Here is a 22,421-nt window from a genome sequence, read left to right on the forward strand (position 1 = left end):
AACATGAAGCTATACAGAGGAACACTGTGGTCACAAGTAGACATTCACCAACACTGACTGAAAGATGCTTGAAGCTTTGTGATCAAATTTTAATTACATCTCATTATTGGTAGGCAAACCAAATGATTCTGAGACATTATGTCAACCATCAGCAACCCATGTATACATACATTTCCTGAACATGAAGTATTCATACATACTGTAAATATATTAGTACCATTTTCTGCCTATATTACTGCAGTAATTAACAGCTCAAAAGGAGCTCTTCCTTCCATTCATGTAATCTTTTTGGCAGCTGCCAGACCTAAACGGAGACATCTTTTCTGAGATTCAGTAAGACTAATTCATGAATCTTCATTTAAAAATATAACATTAGGTACAATGGGAATACTGGTTCCAATTATGTCAGATAACTCATGTGCCACTCTGGATCAAAAAGACTTCACATCTGGGTAATCCAACATAGTGTTCCCACATCATAATTATTATACAAGGGGCAAATGGGTGCGAGAAAAACTGGAGCTGGAAATATTTCCTGTGGGGTCAACCACTGATTTTAATCCACTCCATTGCAATAAAAGAAGCAAACATCATGAGCTGAAATTAGTTTTTAAAGCAGGACTACTGTTTTGTAGTGTTACAGTGTTTCCCCCTGTTTGTGATCCTTTTAAGTGTAATTATTTAAATTGCCACAAGGTGGGACTGTTAGCAAAGACACTGAACAAGGACGCGGTTGGACTATTAGTCACACTAAGTGCAACTAATGACATCTTAGTTTTATAATATGAGTGGACATGATGGGATTCATGTGCAAAAGTCAAGCCACTTGATTTCTCATTAGCTGGATAGTGCTATCTTAACAAATTGATTTCCTGCTTGCCTCCTCCTACCATCTGCATTGTGATGGGACTGGACAGCTGGAATAAGACATTTACATAGTGGTCTCGAGACACTGAGACTTTACAGCCATACATCTTCATTTATACTAATTGAGATAGCTGTGGAGTGTGTGTATTTGTGTGTATCTGTGGTGTGAATGTGTGTATTTGAGTGCGTGCGCGTGCACATGTAGTAGGAGGGATGGTGATGTAATTTATAGAGAGAGCCCCTTTTAGAGGGACAGTACAGACATCGATCCATGCAGATATTACATCATTTATCTCTGCACATTGGCTATATCTGCTGTACTTATTGCTTGGCTCCCCTCCCTGTCAGCTGCGACATCATTCCTTTGCTTCTTCTCTCCTCTCCATCACTTTCCCTCTGTCTCTCATCCCCTCCCTCCTTTCCTCCAATCTGTAATTTTCATTTTTTCCTCACCTGAAGCCCCTAATGAAAATCTTCCAGCAGATCCCATACAGAAAGAAAGGGACACCAAATTCTTCCTGGGCCAGAAATATTTTCCACTCCTGTCATGACTGAAGTGAATGTGGATTTATGGCAACAGAAATGTGAAATAACTCTAACTGGGTCTGTAAGTGCACTTAGTTGCATATAATTCCTCTTTAGTGGTCCCAGGAGGAAGGTGAGGATTTTTTAATAACTCCTTCCATTCACCTCCATCCTCATTAAGAGGTCTAGTTGACTGAAAATGGAGAGATCTACTGAGGGGGTGTTGAGAGGATTGATCTCAACTGAGAGAAAGAGAAGTGAGGGGGCTGTACTTTTTCGAAGGAGTTGTTGGAAGCTCTCTCTCTCGAGCTCTGCTCCAGAATTTGACACATCAAGGAGCCTTTTATGGTGTCATTAGTGTAACTGTTCCGCCGAGGACAAATGATTCTGCGGGTTAAGAGGAGTTAATCACCTGCCAATCAAACCTCATCAAGCAGCCTCTATGGATGAGGCGCTATACAAATCTCATCATATTTACGGAGCCTTCAATTAAGCAGATACAGACAAGGAGACACATGCAGAGAGGAGAGAGTGACAAGGAGAGCTGAGAGCAAGCTGGGAGGGCAGGAAAGGAAGAAAGACAGAGATAGAGGGAGACGGAGACAGTAAGCAGAGCTGGACGACTCCTGTGTGACACTAAGCAGCAGAATTGTAATGTCTTAAAAGGCCATTGCAGTCAATAAAGTTCTTAATGTGCTTAAAGCAATTACTGTGTCCGGAGAAGAGCAGAGTGCATGCAGGATATTAACCTCAGTAACCCGCTCTATCTAGTCCATAATTAAATTATCCTCACATACTCATTCTAATACAGACACACACACACACATACACACTCATGCAAGCATGCATGCATTTATACATGTTCACATAAAGTATGTGTTGAACTTTATCCCCACCTGATAAGAGAAGAGAGAAGGAAAAACAAGAATACAAGTAAAAGTAAAAGATTGATGATGATGTGGAATCTCAGCCCTGGTAACAGTATGTGTATTGTTTGACCTTGACAGTGACTGACGTGTTATGTTTTTATGGTTGTTATAGTCTCATAACATACTGTAGGTTTCAGTGCATCCATTTGAGGAAAAATGAGCAACTCTCTGACAGTGTCAATGGCCTCTCCTTCTCTCTTTACAAGAACTTTTGATAACAATTTATTTTAAGGGTTCCATAGTTTCCTAATTTCCCACAAAAGAACTGGTATGTAAAGCCATAGAAAGGCTTCTGGAAAGGCATTTGTAATTTAGCACTAATTCTACGGAAAATGGAGACATTGTTCAAATGGTATCTAGAGACTCAGTCAATTCAATAAATCAATTCAATATAAATGGGTATAATTACATTTCCAGAAGTGAATAAACAATGAATGTGTATTTACTTTAGGGCAAAGGGGCAAAGGGGAATTTCTTTCAAGAAAATTCCTCTTGAAAAAAGCAACTTAACACAACTAACTCTACTTGGGTAATTTTCTCAGAACTTTGATTCTATTCTTGTTATAAGTTGTACCAAATTATGTAGTTCTTTCCAGGAAACTTCCAAGAAAATTAAAGCACTTCCTTGCACTCTTCCACCTATTTGTACAAAATGTCCATTTTCCTCTTTGCTCTCGCTGTCTACAGAGGCTCTGTGATCTTGGATTTGGATCTGCTGCCTGTTTCTTCTACTCTTCTTCCTTCCTCACTCTGCATTATGTATATTCAAATTTAAATGTCCAAGTAGTATAACTAATAAGATCTTCAAACTGATTTAATGCCGTTTAATGGTTGTCATACAACATGTTATTTGCAGAGCCAGGGAGAAATCTTGACACTATGGCCACTAATTATTGCTTCTGAAAATAACTAACCACCCTTGAGCATTGTGCATGAGCCCCCGATGGCGCTTTCCTCAGCATCTGGGACAGCTTTTGTAGTTGGACTGGGCAGCAAGCTAAATTAGTATTTGGTGGTGCCTTTTTGGCTTATTGTTGCTGTTGTGTTTGTATTGATAAGTTATATTTTCTGACCTTGCCTTGGGAATGCTAAGCAGCTGCTTGGAGTCAACATATAACAAAGCTATCTGTTAAAAATGAATTGTAAGCATGATTGTGCTTATGTATATATGTGTGTGTGTATGTATGTGTGTGTGTGTGGGGGGGTGCCTTTGTCTAGGTGTGCATTGTTTGCCATGCTGAGGAGGACTCCGTTACTCTGGTGAGACAATACAGAAGGATAGGCTGTCTGGAAAAAGCGTGTAAGCCCATAAGCAGACTGTCAAGCACACTCTCACACACACACGCACATTTTCACGCACACACACACACAAGAATATAATATAGCTATCAACTAATGACGAAAACAGGTGGGAAAAGGTATTTTTTTGCCACTGGTCACTGCCAGTCTGTTGCATCCACCAGTATGCATGCATATTCAAGAACACATTATGCTCATGGATATACCCTCAAGTAAGCCTTGTCACATGAACAACAATTTGTCACCCTGTAGAGTTTAAGCTGTCATGATGAACAGAGTGTGAATATTATGAACTGTGTTTGTGCACTGAATTTAATCAAATCAACTGCTGCAAACAGCATGAATCACAGCTTAAACCACATTACAGCAAGTAAGCACTTTTGGAAATTCATACATATATGTCATGGGGTAGTTACGTGTTAATTAATATTTTATGATGAAAATAGTAACTTCTGAGCAGACCTGATATTCAAACATGCATCACTGCATATTAAAGGACATATCTCAGTATGTTAACTGGAAGAAGATGATGATCTAAATCAGTATATGTGAAACTGTATCTATGCTTCACTCCAATGAATGCTGTAAACTGACAGCCTCCTCATGCACTGAAGAGAATTAAACAGGTAGAGAGAGTGAATGAATAAAGCCGAAGCATTAACAGCTTCCCAATGTCATTATACAAGAATTGTAATCATATCTGGGAGGATGTGATCTTTGGCAAACATGCCACCTCTCAGCAAGAATGAAAACTTGTCTATCACAGGGGGCTCTTGGAGTTAATGACATCTGGCTATTGCAGCTTGATTTCTTTATACCTTATGGCCATTTTCTATAGAGATGTGTTGTATATAGAGTATGACTCCAATACAGTGTCTCATTCAGCCAGGATATAGATGGATGAGTCAACATGGTGTCAATGATTACATTGTTTAAATGAAGGGCAGGGACAAGATTTAAAAGAAATTGTGCTATTTCCACAGTAAAATCATGCGGCTCACATGCCATTCAGTTTGTATGTGTGTATTCATAAGGACAATTAAGTTTTAGTGCAAACATATATGTCTACAAGGATATAGAGCAAGCACAAAAGAACAGAAATTAAGCTTGTTTGCCTTGAGACATGCTGGCTAGTATTTCAGTGAGGGATAAAGCCACTGGACAGCTTAATACTGCACATCTGTACTGCTAATATCCATTTTATTTGCTCTCACTGTGTGTTCTCTCTCATTTTGTGGTCATGGATCATAGAAGGCCAGGGAGAACAAACAAATGTTTTAATATGAAGTGAAAATGCACAACCATAGCCTTGGGGAGTAGAAGGACATCACGGTAGGGGCCATTTGTGTGTGTGTGTGTTTGTGTGTGTACATGTGTGAGAGACATAAAGAAAGGGACCGTTTCTCTCAGAGCCAAAATGAGGTTGGAGAATTGGATAGAACACTTTCGTTCCCCCCAATGAAAGTGGCTCTCTCATATTCGCAAGAGGACATATGGGGTGTGAAGCAAAGCCATCGGATGACGACAGGGGGAGAGGATAGGCGCGAGCCTGAAGAGATGACAAGAAAAATAAAATTGAAACCAAGTTAAGGGGGAATCAGTCGGAGAGATTGCTTGGGAAACCTCGGGACTGGTACCACTGTAAACTTTAATGAAGAAAGTCTCTCCTATGGGGCTAAGTGCCAGTATTTCAACCATCCAAACAAAACACAGGGCTTTTGTCAAACGTTGATGGGCTGCACAGCATGTTCTAACACCGTAGAGCACAATACACGGAGTCCACCTCACCTCGCTCCATCACTGAGAATGTGCTGATACACTTAGGCTCGCACATGTACCCACACAGCACACACACACCTTTATACATGCACACACACAATAACAGATACACACACAGGCAAGACAAAGTAGTAGACAGCCAGTGTGGAGACAGATGGGGGAGGTAAATAGGGGTGTCATGGCAGTGTGATGGAATGAGGCAGAGGAGAATTCATCCTGTGTTTCCTCTAGCCTCTGTCCCCCTGCTGACAGCATCCTGAAATAGGGCCCACTGTGTCTGTATATATATACCTGTATGTGTGTGTGTGTGTGTGAGAGAGAGAGAGAGAGAGAGTGCATTTATGTATGTGCTTCCTCCTTTTCTCTGTGTGTGTTTTTTTAACTTCTGTGTGTCTGTGTGCGTTTCTCTCTCTCTGTTGTGTATCTCCTCAGCTCTGGGAGCAGGATGAAAGCAGCCAATGTGGAGAAAGATGGAGATAACACTAGGGAATGAGCGAAAGAGAGAAGGAGAGAGCCCTCTGGGGAAAATGAAACATCCGTCCTGTTTCGTTTTTATGTTCAGATCTGGTTTGAACTGGAATCCCATTGGGCCAGTGGTCAGTAAAGTGTTAATCGATCCTGCAGAGCATCTGTCTGTGTTCTGTACAGGTAGGCAATACCTGGGGATAATCATTTAAATGTTGTTGCTGCCAAAGGTACCATAGCTGTAAATGTGTTAGGTATTTCACGTATGTTTCCCCATTTCTGGCACCAGTGGGACAGGTTTGGATCATTCAAATGGTCTCTTTGTCAAGAAAAGGAAGGAAAATAAAAAAACAAACGAAAACATCCTTATTGTGGGACAACATTGCCACGGTGGCAATCTCAAATGCAAATCTACCTTCTGCTACCTTTTAAGACGGACTATGAAAGATTTAGATTTAGTTCTGCTCAGTTTTATGTTTCACCAGTGGTCATTAAAAATAAAATTTCATAACCAGGCAGTAGACAAAAATTCATGTTTTTTTCTTCTGCCTCCCACCTTTTTGGACCAAGACTAACTGTTGTGTTAAATTATTTCTGTTTGGCAGACACGACTATGCCCTCTTGGGACATACATATAAAATATGCCATCAATATGGCAGAAAAAGGTTTAACAGAGCAGCTAAAAACTGAAAAAAAAACACAAAGCCCTGCATAAGTAGTAGCAGAAATTTGCTTTAGGCAGTGCTTTGGGAATGAATGAGGGATCATTTTGTTCCGTGCATTTTAATACATATAAATATAGATTTTGGGTGCTTTGTCAACAGGTAACAATAATATGGTATATGTCTCAGCAGTACACAGCATTGTTGTTTAGCAAGGTTTGCACAGACAATCTTTTGTTTAGTGGTTGGTCTCTCCAACCCAACCTGACCTGCTGGTTCAGCTGGCATGTTTGTAATTTTGCTGCCATGTACCTCGCTTATCTGCCCCTGTCATTTAGAAAACTAACCCAGCTAGTCAAATAGTGTTATACCTTAGTTATACCTTTCTCTTTTCACTTTCAACTCTCTGTTTCTTACGTTCTTTCTTTCCTTTCCTCTCCTTTTGGCTCTGTCAGTTTGGCTTTGTCTGCTACAGTCTCTTCCTCTTTCTCTCCCATGGGATAAGACCTCCCAGTCTTCAGCTCACTGAAGCCTGTGTGGAGTAATTAGAATTAAAGTATTAGAGTTAAAAAGGAGGATTTGAGTCTGATTATGATGAAGGAAAAACTATCATACAAATGCTCCCTCATGGGTTTTTATAAAATTTTAGTGCAATCCACTCTTTCTAAAACACAAGGCTGAACAGACCAAACATCGTTTGCTATTAACTGTTGGAAGCTGTGACCATGTGTGTGCCTGTTTGCTTTAGCTGTGTGTGAGCATGTGTGGTGTTCATAGGTGTGTCTGTATTGTGTTGTGTGGGTGTGTGCGCGCAGGTGGATGTAAGTGAATGGGCCTCATCTATCTGCCTTTCTCTTCGCAGTGAAGCCGACATTTCCTCTCGATTAAAAATGAATGTCCCCCCTTCTGCTCTCTGTCACTTTGCCTCGCTTCTGTCGCTTTTCCTTCTCCTGCTCCCTCTCTTTTTCACCGTTATCCCCTCTATATCCTCTCTATTTTCTTAAAGCCATCTCTATATATCACCCCCCACACACACACACACACACCCTGACACTTTCTTCCCTCCTCACTCCTCCTTGATCTCTCCTCCCATCTCATTCTCTACGACCCCCTTTTCTTTCTGAACATATTTCATCAAAGGTCTCCTCGCAGGTAACACTCACCCTGATCTCATTAACTGCTGCTAAGCACAGAAGGCTTGAAAGAACACACTGTCTCAAAGACGCACACACACACACACACTCACACACACTGCTTGTATAACCCTAACAGCAGCATAGGACAAGAGAATCAAAGACACAAACCTTCCAGAAGGCTCATGTATAATTCTTAAACTAGTTATAACAATCTAATGATTTCAGGCTACTGCATGAGCACTGAGATAGGCCTTTATATTGCCTCTGTGTGTGTGTGTGTGTGTGTGTGTGTCCTCGCCGCACTCAGTCTCTGTCCTGTTAGTAGCTGCATTAACCTGGGGTCTCTCTGCACTCCTGATCACTGTAACCCCATTAACTCCCATTAAGTCTCATTACCACCCTCGTGAGGATCGTTACCGCTTGCTTTATCTCATTTCCTAAACACCACACTCTATGGATGTCTGCTTGGTGCAACACAGTTTTAGTCAGTAATTGCGAGTCGTTATGCATTTCATTGGAGGCGGGACCAGGTGTGAATGCTGGTATGGCAGTCAATGATTGACGGTAATTGAGCAATCCACTGCCTCCAAAAGACGAAAAGGCAGCCCACACTGCCAAGGAAAGTTTTTTGAGGCCCGAGGGGTTGTGTGGAAAAACTACCAGAGACGGGGCACTGGAGTGACAGCTTGACACAGAGTCAACTATAATTATACATGACTGTCAGAGTGAAATATTCAGCAATGTGTGGTCATGGGGATGAATTATATATTTACTACCGGCAGGACTTCTGTTCCAGAGTGGGATTTGATGTTGTAGGGGCTGAGAGAGAGTGGGATCTGGAGTAAAATGGAGAGAAAAAACACAGAAAAGGGAGTGAATGGAGTGATTGAAGAAGAGAAGGGAGGGCAGATTAGATTAGACATGGAGGAAATGAAGTTTTACTTCTTCAGCTCACTGAAGTCTGTAATGTCCCCAGGTGCATGGAAGATGTATGCCAGGCACTGCTGATTTATAGCCAGAGGATTGGGATTTTTCTATCGCATATTTTATTCACATATTTTTTATTAAAATTTTAGTTTTCGGTATGCATTCAATAGTTTTAGTTAATACTTTCTTTCTGGTCATTTGGCGGTAACAGTTGACTCACTGAAACGTGATGATTCATGCATCGTCTGTGCAAATGTGCTGAACAGATCATGCTACTTCCAGTTTATTTAGTTTCAGTTCTTGTTGTAGTGTGTTTGGCAAGACTGGGTTTTTGAGAACTATACAAATGGTGAAATTGCTCATGGAATTTCAGAATAAGTCTGTTGTAACTGTTTTCAGCAAAGCCTGCAAAGCTAATTCAGGCAGACAATTCGAGTTGCGCTGCCACACTCACATGTGACACACTCTACTCGCTGCAATAGCCAACAGATCCTTTGTAATAAGTCGGTGTATTTAAGTTGTCAAAAGCCCTGGTTACTCTCCTGTTCTGTCAGTCTAGCTGCTTTGTAGCTCAGTTTGCAACTAGTACTACCACAGTTACTGCTGCTGCACTCCAGCATTTCATCAACATATAAGGTTTCACAAGATATATATTCTTCTCAGGGGCTTTGAGGTGTCTAGTAGTGTAATGGTCATATGGTAGCTGACACACAGAAGATCCCACATAATATACTGTAGCTGATGTCTGGCTCTGTATCCAGTGTGTCTTTTGGATTTGAGAGCCATGTTATTTAAACTGTAAGCTTGGTTTAAATTAATAACATTTCACCATAACATTAAATATTAATGACTTAATAAGCAACAATCATTGTTAAAAAAAACATCTTTATTTATTATTTATTAAGAGTTAAACACTCAAAAACTCAGGAAATCTGGTTCATCAGGACTATGTGTGTGTGTGTGTGTGTGTGTGTCTCAATCAGATTTGATTGACAGTGACCAAACAACCCAACAACTGCCATCATATTCTGTTGCTAAGTGTGGCTAAATCTTGATTGCTACACAGAAGTATGCCACATCACCCTCTCCAGACTGAGCCCTGTCCACTTGGAACCAGAGAAAAATATAACCATAACCAGATCCCATCACTCATAGTAAGAAGCTGATTGTGAAAATACATTTTTTGTTCCTTAAAAATATATCTTTGCAGAGAGTGATGAGGTCATAGCCATGTCTCAAAATATCAATTATGCAGATACTCTGTGCATACTGTACTGTACATATATTAAATGAGTTTATGTGAAAATAGTGACATTCATCAAAAATAGCCAAAAATTCTCCCTTAAAACTCTTCTACCCAGCATAAAAACAAAACAAAAGTTAAGAAATTGCACATATATTTCTAATTTTGAGTTAACTATAGTTTTTGTAGTGAGGGTTTTTTTCTTCTAGTTTTTGTTGAAACACTCACAAAGATGCTTTCAATTAGGTACTCTAACGTTGTTGTTTAAAAATGTTCATTAAATGATGGCCTCACTGTTACTTCAGAAATACAGGAATCTCCTGAATAATGTAACAGTCAATTAGATTTATGTTATGGCCACCATTTTCAATTATTTCAGCTTCAGTTTCTGAAAAATCTTGATTTGTCCATCATTTTGGCATGGCGTTCGGGTCTAAATACTACAATACCCATAAGAGTCGGCCATTGTTGCCATTGAGAAGAAGGCAGTCAGAGGCATCAACCAGTGCAGTAGCGTGTTCTGGGCAGATCCAAGCTGTAAAAGTGCTCCAACTGCCAGTCATGTAACAATGTCTATGGGAAAAATGAATAGGGCTTTTACTTCTGAAACCAGGGGCACCCAAAATAGCTCTTTCTTACTTTCTATGCAGGGAATTACATGATATCACCAAACTGTATGTCCTAATAAGAATGATAATGGGTAAATTGTCCTGCCCTAACAGTTGCAACAAAACTGATAAGAGACTGAGGGAGATATCAGCCAAGCCTAGTCTGTACACACCCACACAGCTCTAATCAACAACATAACCTGTGTGGGTGGAGTATGGGTGAGTAGGGGCTTTAAGCTTCTATTTTTAACAACTCCACATCATTTTAGTTTTAGTTGTTGGGGACAGAATGGACAGTGTCAATTGTGTACACACAAGTAGACCCAGTATCCAGAGTCTCAATTCTTCAGGGTCCATGTAATATATTGCATACATCAGTGTTACCACAGAACGACTGCCCACTCATACAGCCAGATTTTATAACCACTGTGATTAGAGATAGAAACAGAGACAGGAAGATGGGTGTGTGTGTTTCTGAGGCAGAGAGAAAGTGAGGTAGTGCGTGTGTGTGTGTGTGTGTGTGTGTGTGTGTGTGTGTGTGTGTGTGTGTGGAGTCAAGTGTGTTACAAGGAAAGATTGGATCTGACCCATTAACTTTACAGGCCACTCATTGAGCACCAGTGCAGTAGGGGTCAGTAGGGAGATTTCACTGTAAATCTCTACAACGATCACAATGATAGATCAGAGTGGAGTGAGAGAGAGAGAGAGAGAGAGAGAAGCACAGCTTGCAACACTGTTCCTGACTCTGTCCAAAGCCAGGATAAGTTTCAATAAGGATATCATCTGGTGCCAACCAGCCAGCTGGACTTTAATTTTTTCTGTTACTCATTTTAACGCTCTACAAAAAAGGGCTTTGCCAACTTAACCATTTTCTGTGCAAATTATGAGAATATATGTGGGTTGTTTTTCACCCGGGCCCTCGCATATTTCTGCCTTAAGAAAAGCTGCTTTTAGATGTGGCCTTTCTGGCTGTGTCAGTTCATGGCCTGCAAATCCAAAACATAACCTCAAAAAGGTAGCTAAGGGGGCTCATACGAGGACACTCTGTGCCTCAAGGAAAACACAAACCTCAGATGTGTCGTATAGAGGAGGTGAAGCGAGAAGAGGGAAAAGTCACTGTACCGAACATCGGCCTCCGACCAGGATGTTTCTCGCTCTCCCTTTTTGCCCTGTGGCACAGCAGCTTCTTGGCTTGGTCACACCTCAGATCCAACTACCTCTACCTACCAGACCCCTGCAGTACTGTGCATCCATTATCTAGTAGGACTTCTGACACACCCACCCCCTCTGTACCATTGACCTCTTTCTTTTTGACATTAAATCACACTCTGCAACAAATCTTTCCACTGTAGATTATTCAGAATTTATCCCCCCTGACCTTGCTCTCCACTAGTAATTGCTACAGTTATTCATGTGTCTGATAATCCATTACCCGGGGAGCATCTGCTCTGATAACCCCGTCACTGTAGAAAACCTACATCACTTCTTAATCAATTATTTAGATTATATAGTACAAGGATCTAGAAAGCAGGATGTTACTGTGAGCCTCATTTCATGCACCAGAATTCATTAGCATAGACTTGTGGCTCTAATGCACCCTGCGTTTTGCTTAGACAAACAGATACTGTGCAGTGTAAAGCCAATCATGGTAATGGCTGTAGCCTGGGAATACTGGACGTTCCAATCATCACCCTTCCCTGAGACTGCCTTTTTCCAGACTTGACATTTGATATGTGATTGCTGCTTCCATTCACTTTTGTTTTGATCAACAGAAAACCACCCACGCAGTTCAAGGCTTGATTGTTTAGTGTGTAGCTCACAAGTACTTGACTCCAGTTCTTGTGCTCGCTGAGGTCGAGCTCTGTTTTTTAGTGCCTGGGCTGTTACTGGTTGATCTTTGAGCTTGGCTTCAGGGGGCAAGGAACTCTGGGTCAGTTTTGACTAACACTCGACATGGGAAAAAATAAACCCCCACACCACAGCGCATAAATAACACTGACCTGTTAGAATAACAACTAATTACTAACACTTTTTCAATCAGCCATTCTTTTGTTTGCTTTTGTTCTTCTATACTTTTGCAAAAACTCATGATTTTTTGTTTTTTATCAAGCCTGACACCCCCATCTTATGAGCATTACTTTTCTTTAGGCTTTCGGGAGGAAAGAGTAAGCAAGTAATTGCTTACCAAACAGATTAATTGCTGTTAAGGTCTCAGGCTAATTACTGCCCAAAAAACCAGATCAGTGACTAATTTCATTACATTATCTTGTGTGTGTGTGTGTATGTGCTGGTAAAGTACCATTATAATTGTGTCACATGTAGACAGACACACACACACACTCACACAAACACACACTAGCCAGTTAGTGAAGCAGCAGAGCAGAGGGAGTAATTACAGTGTAGGACAGGTCACTAGGCCTGCGGTTCACCTCAACCCTGAACACTGGAGCTATTCTGGACCTCTGGGAAAATAAGAAGGGCTGCACTCAGAGGCCAACTTCAGTTACGAGGCTAAGAACATTAATTATCTCATGGGGGCAACACAAGAGTGCAGATTAGACTGTAATTGGTGGGTTTGCCCGCTTGCATGAATCAGCGAGTGCCTCTACTGACCACCATATCAGTGACTGATTATAAGGATTGGGTTCTTTCACTCCAAGTGCACGGCAAATGACCTGCTACTAATAAAAATGTATGTTATTTGTTTTGCACACATGTCAAAATAATTATGCACTTGGTAGGGCATGTGAATTTTATGGTCATATAATGGAGATTATGCAGAGGAAGAGAGGAGGGGGTTGGGAACATTCCAGCTCATTGTGTTTGCATACTGTGACCTAGAATTGGTCCAGATAGTATGTTTATAAAGAGACCAGTGTTACTGCTTCACAGTTGTGATGAGTAAACTGTCAGCTAATCCCATTCTTGTCTGAACTGTCAAAGTTTTACCCTGCACTTACTAGTTTAAGATTTAATTTTGTTTTCACTGCTTTGGTTTAATTCTTTGTAAATGCCTAAACCTGTTATAATGATCTTGTCTTTGAGCAGCTGACATCACATAAGCTACAATTAAAAAATCTGTCTGTCACTGTGCCAGTCAAAGAGAGCTCATTGTGGGTTTTAGATGTGCATGTCCCCAAATTACCTGAGATTTTCACTGACTGTCTTCCTCTATGTATCTTTCTTAATGTGTGTTGTCACAGCAGGGATTTGGTAAAAACAGAAAACCCTCGGTGTTTTAGCAGACTGTAATGAATTGAGTGTTGTTTTCCAGTGTTGCATAATCTTTCACAGATGAGGCCAAACTTGAAAATGTCCCAGCACAACAGAAACGCACACAGACATAGACAGATACAGTTTGTACAAAGAAAACATGACCGCCCACTGACACTCGTGCCAGAAGAGACACACATGCCTCCCACCTTTTGCCATGGAGTTTCCCAGTTTAGACATCACCCTGAGCCACGGAAGGGGAAAAATCTGGCATTCTAGAGAGTAATGAGTTAGAAGAACAGACACGTGTTTGAGGGGGAAAGACAGCTGATTTGCTGACATTTTTCCAGAAGCACCCAGAAGAGGTGTTATTTTGAAGACCATTATTTTGTTACATCTGCCTTGAATCTGGACACATTACTCAGTCATATTTCAGTACAGCTGTCTAACTTTGACAGAAAACCTGGTGGAGTGTTTTGTTCACAGGAGATAGCTTCACTGTTTGTGTCAGACTGTAGCTGACAGACTGAGCAGCATGTCAAAGGAGGTGAAGCCAGAGAGTGTGTCGCTGTCTCCTCTGGGCATGGCAGCTGCCCCTGAGCAGGAGCCCCTGTGTATCTTTGGGACGGGGGACTTAGGGCGCTCTCTGGGACAGCGTCTGCTCCAGTCTGGCTACAGGGTGGTGTACGGCAGCCGCAGACCTCACAGCTGTGGCCCCTTGCCTCAGGGAGCTCAGGTAACACACGCTACATGACGTCTTCTCAAACTCTGAAATTCACCTTTTTTCGCAGCTTTGTTTGATGATTGTTGTCGTTGTAATTGACAGCTGATACTTCAGAACATGTGTTACATGATGGTCCTGAACCAACTCAAATAAGTGTGTTGATAAAAGTCAAAGTGCACAGTAAGTGGAGGGAAAAAAGAAACAGTTGTTATCAGGCTTTGGTCGTTGACAGAGCAAGGTCACTGATAATTTGTGTGTGCCTGTGTGTCTGCATGTGGTGCTGTCTTTTGTTTGTGTGCTACATTCTGCTGCATTTTGCTTTAATCTTTCAAGCAATATGTGCTTAACTTGTGAACTATCACTGAACACGCTGAGACAGTTATTAGTGAATGTGTTGCCACATGTAATGTGACAATAGAGCTGTGTTTTTGTGTGTTGTGCAGGTGATGAGCCATGCAGCAGCAGCCCAGTCAACCAGTCTGGTCATTCTTTGTATTCACAGAGAACACTATGACTTCCTGGAAACACTTGCACCTCAACTCAAGGGGAAGGTATCTTATTGCAGTCAGATGCCTTTGTGTAACATAGCAATTGCTTCATTTCTAACTTTTCATCCACTCTGCTGCTTTTATTGATTTGAAGGTGCTGGTGGACGTCAGCAACAACCTTAAGAAGAATCTATACCCAGAGGCCAATGCTGAATACCTGCACAGGTAAGAGGAAATTAGGCAATAATTGAATTACCTAAGATATTGAGCGATGTCATGAACCATGGGGTTTGAAATACCAACCACTGTTGGAACATAAAGCAAAACAGAGTTTGTTGTTTGTTGTCCAGGCTGCTCCCTGGAGCTCATGTGGTGAAAGCATTTAACACCTTGTCTGCCTGGGGCCTGCAGAATGGACCCTCAGATGCCAATAGACAGGTACTGAATGCATCTGTTTGTGATGTTCTGTTTCCAATCACATTTGTTAAAAAAAACATAATTTGGTTGGCAAAGTGTATTTGATACAAATTGGGTTTTCTTCTTCTGCTATTTAGGGATGCATGACATTTTGGAATCAAACTATTCAGTACTGCTTGTCAAATTATTCTTCCACTGCAGAGCTACAAGCATTTTACAATTCTCTGATGTGTTCACACAGTGGGGTGTTGACCAACAAGTTAAAAATAATAGTCTCTGTCAGAAAGGAAAGCATTTCAGTCCAAATTGTATTATTAACTCATTTTGAAGTTTTGATCAAACCAAATCCAAGTAAAAGAAGCCAAACCTAAGGAGTCAGCCTTATGTCTTTGCTGTGAATGCCATCTCTGATGTATCCTTGAATCAATTAACTCCACAGACTCTCTTAGATCTAAGCTTCCCATCACATGCTTTGCTCTCTTGCTCTGTACTGCAAAGCTGCATCATATGGGTTTTTTTCTGTTTCATTCTGGTTGTGCAATCCCAGAGGACAGTAAAAACCACACAGGAGAGAGTGTGTGTGTTGTGGGGGGCATATGTTTATGTATGGGGTGCGTAGGTGTATTTGGAGCACAATCAGCAACATCACATAGATGTTGACTGAGCATTGTTTTTACCTGCTTTCTAAACTAAATTTAGCATTTTATACAGGATGCCAGATAATCACCATGTACTTTTATGTTCAGTCCTCTGGAGTAAAAACCATTCTTTCATCATTGTATGTGAAAACGCATAAAGATAAATGCATAAATATGAAATAACAAATACATATACTTCTCACATAGGGCATTTCGAGTGCTTTAAAAACTATGGATTTTTTTCATGCTCCAGGTGTACCTGTGTGGAAACAGTGCTGAGGCAAAGCAGGCAGTAGCAAAGATGGCCACCAAACTGGGCTTCACTGTTCTGGACCGGGGGTCACTGGCTGCAGCCAGAGAGCTGGAGGACTTCCCCCTGCAGCTGTTCCCAGAATGGAGGCTGCCACTACGTGTGGCCATCGGCCTCACCACCTTCTTCTTCTTCTATGTGATCATGAGAGATGTCATCTATGCATATGTTGAACAGGGGAAAGACATCTCCTTCAGAATCATGGTGTCTCTGGCCAACAAGGTAAAGGCTGTTTAGTGTCTTGTAAATTAGCATTTGTTCCTTTTTGAAAGGTAGCCTCGAGGTGTATTATATAGAAATCATTTAACTTGAATCAGGTGCATGTTATCCTCACAGTAACCACCTATGTGTTTATCCCCCATTTTTCAGGTGTCTCCCATTGTGTCTCTCATCATGTTGTCTCTGTGTTATCTGCCTGGTGTCATAGCTGCCTTCCTTCAGCTCTACAGAGGGACCAAGTACAGGTCAGAAATCAAAACATGCACTGATATTTAGTATCTGCTCAGAGGTGTACCATTTCCAATATATTTTGAGTATTGCATCATACAAGTCAAAATGTGTTTGTTTTAGGCGTTTCCCTGACTGGTTGGATCGCTGGATGCTGTGCAGGAAACAGCTGGGACTGCTAGCACTTGGCTTTGCTTCTCTACATGTGCTCTACACTCTCATCATCCCCATAAGGTATGTAACAGGTGCATACATCCTCATACTCCCCATTCAATATATCTCAAATGTCCAATTAAATTTTTGTTGTTAATTTCAACCAAAACAAATGATGACAGATTTGAATTTGGCAGTAATCAAAACTGTAACTTTAACTACAGTCAGCTGCCAGTTTATTAGGAACACCTAGCTCAAACTAATGTAGTCTATTAACAGCCCTGCAATAAATCCTACCTTCATGAAGGTTTTGATATTTCGTTTGTGTTGAAAATGTTTTAGGTTGCAGGGCTGTTGTATTAGACTGCATTACTTTTAGCTTGGTGTACCTAATAACCTGTCAACTTAGTAACCTGGAAAATATGTCATAATAATAGTCAGACCTCACAGAGGTTAACAGCATAGGTAACCAGAAAATTCTGAGAATTAGCCTTCGGTTTCTCAGAAATACCTAAATAAACTTACGGGGGAGTGGGTGTTGTTGGGTTGGCCTGTCTGAGTCAGAAAGTCCAGGGCCACTTTTTTTAATTCCCAGTCCAGCCCTGGTAACTACCTACCTTAGTTATGTAAAAGAGTTAGGCCTATATGAATTTTCTTTTTTTTTCTTTTATTCATATTTTTCTCTAAATAGTTTTGTCATTTTTGTCCCCAGATATTATGTGAGATTCGGAATTGCTAAATTTACCATCTCACAGGTAAGACAGCCATGCAACTTGAAAATAAATGTGTTTGATAAATTCAAAGCTTTGTGTTTACATAAAAACATACTTGCTTATTCATATACAACCATGAATTCAGATGATTTTTGGTTATTCTGTACTGTTTCCAGAAACTGTTAATAAACATCTCTCTATCTTGTTTACTGTTACTTTAAGATCAAGGAGAACCGAACATCAGAGTTTGACACTGACGTGGCCTGGCGTAGTGACTCTTACTTAGCCATGGGGATTGTGGGATTTGGCCTGTATATCCTGTTGGGAATAACCTCTCTTCCCTCCGTCAGCAATGCTCTCAGCTGGAGAGAGTTCAGCTTCATACAGGTGGATACTGGCATGTGTGTCATATATGATATGTGGGTATTTGGATGAGTTTCACTATGTCCACACATTGACACAGTGACACATTATGGACACAGAATCTAGAACTCTATTTTGGCTGTGCAGGATGATGTGTAGCCCATCAAAATGTGGCTGAATCCCTGCATCCTGTTTACTGTTAACTGGCGGTCACTGGAGGAACGAGACTGTGGGATTTTCACAGTTTCCAGTGATGCTGGCCCTGTGGTCTCCCAAGCAATCTGTCCAACAGCTTTTCCCTTATGCAAAATGTTGGTGTTTGCTCCAGTGTTTTCTTTTCAGGAATTAATAAATAACAGATTGTATAGTTATTTCATTGATCAGCCCACCAATCAAGAAGGCACATGTGTGTATACTCTCCACTTAGATTTGCACTTAAATGTTAAACTCACTTTAACAAAATGAAAGATAGCAAAGACATTACACCTTTTGTAGCCAACAGATTTGGCACTTTTAGCCCACAAAAAGGAAACTGAATGGCAGACAAGCACATTGCTGGTCATTTTAGAGCCATTTCTATGATGTTTCATGAGCCAGCTTCTGATAAAATGAATACAAACAAGCTCATTGGGAAATTTAATTTGGAACAACTGATTATCTCACCTCCACATTGTGGCCTTGAAAAGCTGCAAATGACACCCAGATTGATGATTCAGTTAACACAGAGATACATGCTCACAATGCTAAATAGGCTCAGTTGGTTTCCACAATTTGCCCGCTGGAGATATTTTAAAGTGTGTTATGAAATTGTCTGTGTACTGCCACTACAGTATTGCACCTTTATTCTGTAGGCTGCTGAGGTTTAGTTAGTGTGGAAATTTACAGAAAAGCTACTGGACCTTTAAGGAATGTGGATACTGGCAGAAATACTATTTGCTACGATCTTCACATCATGTCCATTAGCCAAGATTCAAGATATGACTGATGAGGATGATTCTGTGTGCTTCAGCCCAGATGGAAAATAGTTGCGTGGGCCAGATAGCTGTTTCCAACTTCCTATTGGGAGTAATCTGTTGAAAGTGTGTTAGTGATATTTCCGTGCTTCCCTTGCTAAATATTCCACTGCGATTGCTTATACTTGGGCAGACACAAATATTTACCTTTTTCCCCACTTTGACCAATTGAAAATGAAATTATTCTCACTACAGGGAACAAACTTATTCACAAATGTAACTGGGTCATGTCAAGCTCATTTTCTCATTCCACACTCCTCCCCTTTACTCCAGCCCAAATTAGAGCAGTGCTTTAAATGTTAAGTTATTCATCAAATATAATTTGGGGGGCATACATTAGCCTTGGCCGCAGTCTTTAGGTTTTGTTCATGTGTATGGAATGGATCTACGTGGCTGTAAATTTGCATGTGTGTATGCAGTTGCATGTGTGCACGTTCTCTATATACAGTAGTTGAATTATCGTTATAGCTGTGAGCACAAAGTAGATGAGTGTGTTGGAGTGTGTGCACATGTGTAGGTCAAAAGCTTGTCTCTGTAAAAGTCAGTCTATCACATTCCAGCTTACTGAGCCTATTAACAGTAGCTCTGTGTTTATCAGTGCAAGTATAACTATGTGCATCTTTGAATGTACACATATACTCAGTGAGTGTAAAGGCATGTGTCTTAACTTGTTTTTCTCTCTTCCAGTCCAAGCTCGGATACCTGACACTGTTCTTCTGTACATTTCACACCTACCTGTATGGCTGGAACCGGTTCCTTCATCCCTCTACCTACAAATGGTACACTCCTCCAGGCTACATGCTCTGTCTGGTGGTGCCTTCTGTGGTGATTGTGCTCAAGCTGCTGCTCCTCCTGCCATGTGTTGACCGCAGCCTCACCCGCATTCGACAGGGCTGGGAGAGAACTGATCCAGAGGACGACAGCAACAAATCACTGCTAACATAGGACTATCACAGTTACAGATACAAAAACAATGGTATACACAAAGACACAATAGTGACCAAGAGCTCTATCATCAGGTAACCCCAGCTCATTGTTTTGGATGTCATAGATCCAAGACTATATAAATACACTTATTGTTCTGCTCTCTATTGTCAACAAAGTCAACAGAGAGGTTTTCATCAGTTAACCAATACCTTGGACCTACATAGAGAATCATAGACACATGCATTAAAGTAGCCGTACTTGCTTTTTAACATTACTTTGCCTTTGTAAGGTCTTTTCTTCCCCTAGTTTAATAATTACACTATACTCATGTACATTCAGTATTGTTACAGACTCTAACTCCAAGACGGGCAACTTTGTTGTATGTCCTTTAACATCAGCAGCAACAGTTTGAACAATTTTGATTTTTATACCTTTGAGTTTTTAATCAACCTTCATGTATAGTATATGGTGGCTTATGTTTATTGGATTTACTTCGTAGTTTTTTTCTGTGTATTTCGATTTTTGGATTTAGTTCTCACTGCTTTTCTTATGTTATTCCATATTAATGTTCCTATGTGTCAAGTGTAACCACTGTGAAATGGTTTTCAAAATAAATGTAAGTGTGACTGAACAGCATTGTCTTGTCTCACTTTCTCCCTTCCATTTATATCTTATCCTGTCTGGAAGCTCGTCAAACTCAGGGAGTTTTCTCCTGCTCGGGTCTGATGCCTCTCCAGGTTTCATCCCTCTGGCTGATATGATGCCGTTCTCCAGGAAACATTCGCTCTGAGCTGCAGGCTTCTCCCCAGCCACTACTGGATCTCATCACATCAGTGGAGAGAGGAGCGTGCAGACTCCTCCATCACTGAAGTCCTCTGCAGAGAGGATATAATATTTGGTTGTGACAGTACAGATTTGCCCTTGATGTTGTGCTGCAGCAAGTTATTTTAGTTGATCGTAAAGGGACTGAAGAAAGCATAGAACTCAGACTGTTAACTGGTATTTGTTATTGACACATGATCAAGCATTAATCTAGTGTGTAGTGTAGGAAGACGAAGGAAGGAAAGAAAGAGAAAGGAAAGGAAAAATGAGTCAAACAAAAATATTCATCACATTTTTAATCACCTCAAAAACAAACAATTGAAATGTTAATGATTTGAAGAATGATTATACTATATTTTGTATATCAGAATCAGAAATACTTTATTGATCCCAGAGGGGAAAATCAAAATATAATACACTATAATACAGGTCAGAAAATAAATTAAGTGCCAAGTGGGTATAAGTGTAAAATAAAATAAGTGTGAAGTACAAAGTGGGTTTACCGGTTGATGATAATAATATGGTATAAAGTAATAGTGCATGAACTGCCAAGTTAAGTGTAGCTTATTTATAATGAGACAGAGGATAATGCACAGTAGTAATAGAGGTATATAATGTTTAGGAGTATTTTCCTACTTAAGGAAATGCCATGACAGATAACCAGCTGCTATAAATTGTGAGATCTTAAATATGAATAAGTAAATACTTTACATGCATAGTATTGTACAGTGTTATGACAAGTCTCAGAAATGGGGAGGACGGGTCTGACTTGATAATTATGCATGGATGTGACAACTGGAAGACACCAGGAGTGCAATAGTGGAGATACTGAGTTGTACCATGCTAAGACATCCCTGGAAAGGTAAGTCGTTTGATGTGTTATTTTGGACTATTTGACTATTTGGGAACTTTGACATCCACCCTTTTACAAATATAATAAACCCTGAAGTGCCTCAACAGAGGAGTGGGCTGGCTAAAACCAAAATAGGCCAGCTACTATCACCACCAGCCTCACAAGAGGATGTTGTGTCATTTGTGACTTGAGTCAACTCTGTCCCCCCCTCAACCCAGGGTGAGAGAACGCATCCAGAGGGACAAACAGGAACATTCTCATGCCAAACTTACACCATGTAGGACCAGGCTGATAGGTTGTGGGCATGTTAGGCGTAACGTATGCCATGTTTTCAAATCTCCTACATTAGCCCAATGTTTTGCTATAAGACTCAGTCTTACACCTGTGTTGTGTAAGATCTATATTTTACAAATGAGATTTGTTAGATTTGTCACTTTGAGTTGCAGGACAGCCTTTAGTGTAACCCCTGTCATTTTTTTTGTCATCTCTCATGTGTACAATTACGTTGTAACCCATGGATTGTCTCCAATATTTAGATATATTCTAATAAATTCAATTATATGATGAATTGTGATGAATGATGAAATATGATGAATAAAAATCATGGAAGATTAAGAAAACCCCAGAACATTATATTTCAAAATGAATTCTGCTGAATCAGGAATAAAACTCTGGTTGCCTAGTGAGCAGATAGTTTCTTAAGAAAATCTCATTAACAGCTTGATATTTTACTGAAAAATTATTTCATATAACTAATAGCAGTTAATATTTATTTGGATTGCTGTAGGCCTACTGTTCAGCTTGTGTGATTTCTTTATTCCCAACATGTTCTGTAAACATGTGGAAAAATTGCTGTTTTGCAAGATATCATAAACCCGTAGCAATAATAGGCCTAGTTAT

At 40.5% G+C, this 22,421-nt stretch overlaps 1 protein-coding gene across 1 annotated transcript; it reads left to right on the forward strand.

Annotated features, from left to right (window-relative positions):
* Nucleotides 1-13,320: 13,320 nt before the first annotated feature.
* On the forward strand, nt 13,321-20,477 carry steap4 (STEAP family member 4). Its single transcript, XM_044207347.1, has 10 exons — nt 13,321-14,389; nt 14,821-14,928; nt 15,020-15,090; nt 15,216-15,303; nt 16,174-16,452; nt 16,600-16,694; nt 16,801-16,911; nt 17,543-17,585; nt 17,766-17,930; nt 19,607-20,477. Exons 1-10 carry the CDS (start codon nt 14,189-14,191, stop codon nt 19,862-19,864), a joined length of 1,419 nt encoding a protein of 472 aa, XP_044063282.1. The 5' UTR covers nt 13,321-14,188; the 3' UTR covers nt 19,865-20,477.
* Nucleotides 20,478-22,421: the final 1,944 nt, after the last annotated feature.

The sequence above is a fragment of the Siniperca chuatsi genome, linkage group LG9 (assembly GCF_020085105.1).
Source record: "Siniperca chuatsi isolate FFG_IHB_CAS linkage group LG9, ASM2008510v1, whole genome shotgun sequence".
NCBI lineage: Eukaryota > Metazoa > Chordata > Actinopteri > Centrarchiformes > Sinipercidae > Siniperca > Siniperca chuatsi.